Here is a 6,719-nt window from a genome sequence, read left to right as displayed (position 1 = left end):
CCCTTGTCCTAGGTCCACCAAGCGTTGTCTGATTGACTCGAACCTCTGACTTTCCACCTTACCTTCTTCCCTAGTTCAGCTTTCAATGCTCCATTTTGCACTTACAATCAATTCTTTCCCACAATAGTCGCAGAGACAATGTTAACACGAATCAAGCAAGGCTCTGGACAGGCAAGCCATCCTATTGCTAACCCCATCACGCATGAGGATGGCTGCCCTGACGTCCAGGTATTGAACCGTGATAAAAGATGCCCTGCCAGCCAGGGGTTCAGCAATAGACAGTTTTGCTGCTGTACATGGCCAGGATGGCTGATTAGTCTAGCATGAGGGCTTATAAATGGAAGGCACGAGCTCAGTTGAAGCCCGTAAGGGTATATTGTTGACATTGAGGAGAGATCAACAGTGTAAGGAACATTAGACACAGGTTGTAGAGCCCGTATTACAGTACAGCCGTAGCAAGAATGTGTCGAGAGAATACACTGGTCATTAATCATTTTGATATATTAATCTTTCAAGTATACTTACACCAGAAAATAAAGTGTCTCTCTAAAACAAAAAAACAAACCCCTTCTGTTTATAAACATCAATGTCAACAAAGACACAAGCCTGAAACACCGATCAAACAAGTGGGCCAGCCCCAACAGAAGTTTCTATTTCACAAGCCTTGGAGTATGTCAGATAATCTGTTACCCCCTTTTGAAGCCAAAAAATCTCTTGATTAGCATGTACATCATGGTCAAGTATGCATAATGGCAGGAAACTGAAACAATCAAACAAGCTGCTGATTTAAAAAGCATTTTCACCTATGACTCACATGGGAAGCTGATCCAGAAACCGAAGTTCAAAAGTGAACCAACATACTGATACTTTTTAACTGTTGACGTCAAAGAAAATCTGATGCAAAAACGGGCATTGTTAACTAGCAGTTGATGGGGCTGTATTCTAACTCGCTAACATTTGTGTGAATGAATAAAACAAGAAGGCATCATGAAACGAAATATGAGGGTTGACTTCCTCTACCGATAGGCAAGCTGCTAGTTGCAGCTAAAGAAGTCCATTGACACAATACCAGGGCCATTTTCATAATTCAGCAGAGAGAATACCGAACACGAACCTTGCTCTGTTCAACAAAACCTACTCATCAACCTCGGCACGTATCTCTCTCTGCAACTCAGTCTTGTACTCCTCAAAGCTACCTGCATACTTTCTTACGCGACCATCTTCCACAACCCATATCTCACTCCTTTCTTCATCTTCGCATACATGAGATATCAGACGAGAATCATGACTCACTAGCACCACTCCACCTGAAAATTCATCTAGGGCGTCTGCTAAAGCATCAATGCTCTGCATATCCAAATGGTTTGTGGGCTCATCCAGAAGTAGAATATGAGGCCGAGCCATGGATATCGCAGTAAAGACCACACGTGCCTTCTGTCCTCCAGAAAGTTTCACAATGGGTGTGAGATGATTATGACTGGGTAAGCCAAACTTTCCCAGCTTTGCACGGACTGCCTCCTGCTTACTTGGGCCTTCTTGGTCTGGATACAACCGTAGCAAGTACTGGACAGCACTCTCATCCATTGTAAGCAAATCAACAAAGTGCTGAGAATACCGACCAATTCTGAGTTTCTGGCTTTTCCTAGATTCCCCCTCTAGAGGCCGCAAGTCTCCTGCCAGTAAATTTAGAAGCGTAGATTTACCAGCACCATTGGGGCCAACTATAGCTACGCGCGTGCCCATATCTATGCCCACATCGATTCCCTTTAGAGCAAAATCCTCCCGACCAGGATAGCTGAAACTGACCTCAATGAGTTGAAGAAGGGGTGGTGTAAGCTCTGTGGGCTCGGGGAAATGAAACTCCACGCTGTAATCTCTCCACTTTCTGGGTGCTTCCTGAATTGGCTCTTCATCGTCCACCCCACCAGCCTTGCCTTTCCCTTTCGCACGAGCTTCCTTCCCAGCAGCCATCTTGGCCCTGTCCTTCACTTTGTCCTGCTGCACCCTGTTTCCACTACGCTTTGCTGCCTTCAACTGCTTTTCATAGATATCATATTTCTTGTTGTTCTCCTTGCGCTTCTGCTCATACCCAGCTTCAAATGCATCAAAATTCCCCCGGTAGTAGTGCAGCTTTTCATCATGGAGGTGGATGATATCAGTGCAGACGGAGTTTAGGAAGTCCCGATCGTGTGACACCACCACGAGTGTTTTTTTCCACCGGTAGAGATATTCATCCAACCACAGCACAGCCCTCAGGTCCAAATGGTTGGTCGGTTCATCCAACAACAACAAGGTCGGTTGCACAAATAGAGCCCGTGCCAAAGAAATTCTCATCCTCCAACCTCCACTGAAAGACTTAGTGTTGCGTGTCTGCATCTCCTTGGTGAACCCCAACCCTGCTAAGATTTTCGATGCCTGTGCTTCAGCTGCATCTGATCCTATAACTTGAAGTCTTTCGTATACCTCTGTCAACTTCTCAAGGGCGCTGTCTGCTTCAGGATCCCTCTCTTTCTCACCATCATCGTCGTCATCCAGGTTAAGGTTCTGCAACCTAGCCGCCTCCTCCCGTAGCTTGATAAGTTCCTCGTTGGCAGCAACCACCGCCTCCAACGCAGTCCTGTTATCCCCCACGACTTCCTGCTCTACCAACAAGATATCGATGTTCTTCGGGACAGGGATCTTGCGCCATGCCAGGAGCTTGAGGAGCGTGGACTTACCTTTTCCGTTAGGCCCAACCAACCCATATCGTCTGCCATGGGCGATTCTCAGCGAAGCGTTCTTGAGGAGCTCCTTACCGCGGGCAGACACAGAGAAACTGTCGATGGAAATGTCTTTAAGATTGGCGTCCGCATCGCCATCGCCTTCGAGAACAGCAGCTTTAGTGCCTATGACGACAGAGAAGGCACTTCCGTCATCTTTAAGGGCCTCTTGCTTGGCGAACTCCGCGGCCTGTGCTGCGAGATGCTCCTTCTTCTCCTTCTTCTTCACATCCCGATCAGTGACACTGAGGTCGATCTTGGCGGATCGACCGCTACCCCTTTTTGCAACATCCTCTTCCCGATCGCTACCTTGGAGCTGAGGATCGTCGTCGTCATCATCAGAGGGAGGCAAATCGATGCCGGAGGTGTAAGCATTGGAGACGGGGGGCAATTTGGGCTTAGTCTTGGGTTTACTGGGGGCATCACTTTTGTTGTCGAGGCCAGCGAGGAAGGCAGAGACGGAGAGCTTTTTTGGGGGAGGATGGGGGTCTTTGGAGGAGGGTTTGGAGGAGGGCTTGACGGTGGAGGAAGAGAGGGCAGAGGGGGTTTCCTTGTTCTTCACCATATCCAAGTATCTGAGAAGCTCAGGAAGGTGAAGAAGAAGAAGATGATTGAAGATGATGATGAAGAAGAGAAAGATAACAAATGGTATTCAGTCTTTTATTTAAACCCAAAGGTGCGTACCATACAAGCCTTTGCCCCCATCAAGCATCATCATTCCTTAGCTATTCAACCAAAGCATTTCTTCACTGTTTGAGATGAACCGGGTGCGGCCCCCCCCATGCAACGGTGATCGTGCATTGTGTGCCCTCGGTGCTGTATCTCGCACCTCGCATATTTCGGGCTGCCCATTCTAGCACCGCTGCTGTGCCGCCAAGTTTGACCGACAATAGCCCTTCAACTCGTTTTGTGGCTCCAAAAGGGAGGCAAAGGGAAAGCCAGACGCTTAAAGGACAGGAGCTCTTGGTGAAGCCAATCATCCCTGATTGAGAGCAATCATATGCGTGAACCAATTTAGAGGTCCTTATATAATATTCAGAGCATTGCTGGTGCGCAAACTAATTGCGCCCAATGTGCACTAAGCCTAAGCTAAGCTAAGCATATATGCCATAGAATGCTTGTAAATGTGTGTGATGACAACGTTCCCACGAACTACTTCGAAACCTTCGGTGGCATTGACATGCTCCATTGGAGACATGCTTTTTGGCCTTGCTTGCTGACCATTATGGCATTTGCTTCCATCCACCATGCTTGACGTTTTGATTCAGTCAGAGTTTTGCTAGCGCCATCTTCTATCGTTATCACTTTGTAAGATTTTCTCTTGCTCCATTGGCCACAAGAATGAGTGGGAATGTATGCTCTCTTGTGATGCTCTGTGCTAAAGCATCATGGCATAGCGTAACGTAGGAACTCGCTCTAACTTAACTCCCACTTGGTCTCCATGGACGATGCTAAAGGGGGAATCGAATGGGTGCCGAGTGTTGTGATTCACACCACACATCGCTCATTTCTAAGTGGTTCAGTGGCTCAAGGAGCTCATTTTGGTTCTTGCGAAATCTAGGACTAAATTGCGTGTTATGTTGGCAAGGACTCATCTTGAACTATATGTAGTAGTATAAAGAGGCAAAATGGAGATCACGAAGGGTGGGGATTTTTGACACCTTCATGGGTTTTTCTTTTAATAAAAATACTTCATGTTTGTATTGTTTGTGTGTCATCTAGCAATCAACCATTGTTTGTTGTATGAAGGTGAGTATGCACCACTCCATCCTATGATTTTTGGTAGGCCATTGATGTGTTGATATGTTATATGGGCTATTTCATACTACTGTACTGATTCGCACAACAAAGTATGGATATAAGAAGCCTTCCCCTTTTGTGTGTATCCATTTGATGGTTTTCTATTGTTTATATTGAGAGTGCTCTCAACGGAAGCAAGAACGGAAGAGGGAGAGAGAGAAACAGAGAGCCACACAAGTTTTGGTGGGTGCACAACCACCCTAATCTTATTTTTCATTCATTTATATATGTGTTTGAGTATTGTACATAACCGGGGTAAAGGCACAGTGACCTTTAACCCCCACAACCTCCCACTTAAAGGACAATGTGCCTTTAAGGGAGAACAACCAGTGAGCATACTATCCAATGCCCATCAATACACGATAATACTCAAACCGCTAACTAGGTAGACTCTTCGTCAGCATATCTGCAGGGTTATCATCTGTATGAACCTTGACAAGCTCTATGTGCTTGTCCTCAAGTACCTCTCTGATGAAATGGTACCTGACCTCAATGTGTTTGGTCTTTGCATGAAAGACCGGATTCCGTGCTAGCTGAATAACACTCATGGAATCACTACGCAATGTCGGTACACCTGTATGAATCCCCAAATCTCCCACTAGCCGATCAAACCATATAGCCTCCTTGCAACCCTCTGTGGCTGCAACATACTCAATCTCTATGGTAGACAAAGCAACGCACTTCTGTGCACGAGACATCCACGACACTGCACCACCTGCAAAGGTGAACACATAACCAGAAGTGGATCTCCTACTATCCACATTCCCTGCATAGTCTGAATCTGTGTACCCAAGTACACGCATGTCTCCTCTACCAAAGCAGATGCACATCTCCTTGGTACCTTTCATGTATCTCATGATGTACTTTACTGCCTCCCAATGCCTCTTTCCTAGATTAGCCATATACCGGCTAACAACTCCCACTGCAAATGCAATGTCTGGTCTAGTAGCTATCATAGCATACATAAGACTCCCAACCATTGATGCATAAGGAACCTTGGCCATCATGGCCCTCTCCTCATCTGATTTGGGACTATCTGTATGACTCAGTTTCACTGCCTTCCCCCCCTCCATATTGAAATGCTACAATACTTTTGTAACATACTCCTTCTGTGAAAGCCAAAGGAGTTTCCTACTCCAATCATGCGTGATGCGCATACCAAGAATATGGCCTGCAAGTCCCAAATCCTTCATATCAAAGGCCTCATGTAACTTGGCCTTTAATGCATCTAGCTTATAAGTATTTTTGCTAGCCAATAGCATATCATCCACATATATTGCCTGGATTATCAGGCTATTATCCTTAGCCCTTAGCCCTTAGCCCTTTTAGTGTAGAGGCAGTGATCAATTTCACTCCTTCTAAAACCCTGGGACCGAATGAAAGCATCAAACTTCTGATACCATTCTCTAGGTGCTTGCTGAAGACCATATAGACTCTTCTTCAGCTTACAAACTAAATGCTCTTTGCCCTTTTCTTCAAATCCTTCCGACTGCACCATGTAAATTTCCTCATGCAGATCCCCATGCAAGAAAGTTGTCTTGACATCCATCTGCATAAGCTTCATATCCTCTGTTGCGACTAGTCCAAGCATGCATCTAAGTGTGGTCATCTTCACAACCGGAGAGAATATCTCATCAAAGTCCACACCCTTCTCTTGCTTGAACCCTTTAGCGACCAAACGGGCCTTGTACCTAGGCACATCATCACCTGTGACCTTCATCTTATAAACCCATTTACATGGCAATGCTTTCTTTCCATGTGGCAAAGAAACCAAGTCCCACGTCTTATTTTTCATAAGTGAACTCATCTTTGATTGCATAGCATACTCGCACTTGCTTTGATCCTCACGCATCATAGCCTCTCTATAGCAAGAAGGCTCCCCGCAATCAGTAAGCATCACATAGTCTACCCTTGGAACAAACCTATTAGGCAATCTAGACACTCTAGATGATCTTTGCAAGGGCATTTCAGCTTGCTGTCCCACCTACATATTAGCCACATTTGGCTCATCATTTCCACCAATAGATGATCCATCATCTACCCTTGATTGTATACCTATGGGAGTACTTGGTGGTACCATTTCTTGCACATTTGGTGCATGGACAGCTTGCTGTCTATCAACATATGTAGGTGGATTCACATCCTGGAAAGTGATTCTCC

At 45.8% G+C, this 6,719-nt stretch overlaps 1 protein-coding gene across 1 annotated transcript; it reads right to left on the bottom strand.

The window, feature by feature from the left end:
* Positions 1–630: 630 nt before the first annotated feature.
* ABCF4 (general control non-repressible 4) lies at positions 631–3,404 on the bottom strand. The gene has a single exon (XM_087395375.1). The coding sequence runs from the start codon at positions 3,322–3,324 to the stop codon at positions 1,135–1,137; it is 2,190 nt and encodes a 729-aa protein (XP_087251501.1). The 5' UTR covers positions 3,325–3,404; the 3' UTR covers positions 631–1,134.
* Positions 3,405–6,719: the final 3,315 nt, after the last annotated feature.

This window comes from Dipteris shenzhenensis, chromosome 24 (assembly GCF_047967505.1).
Source record: "Dipteris shenzhenensis isolate YYH24624 ecotype China chromosome 24, Dip_SZ_1.0, whole genome shotgun sequence".
NCBI classification, from domain to species: domain Eukaryota; kingdom Viridiplantae; phylum Streptophyta; class Polypodiopsida; order Gleicheniales; family Dipteridaceae; genus Dipteris; species Dipteris shenzhenensis.
This window is presented reverse-complemented; position numbering and strand designations above follow the sequence as displayed.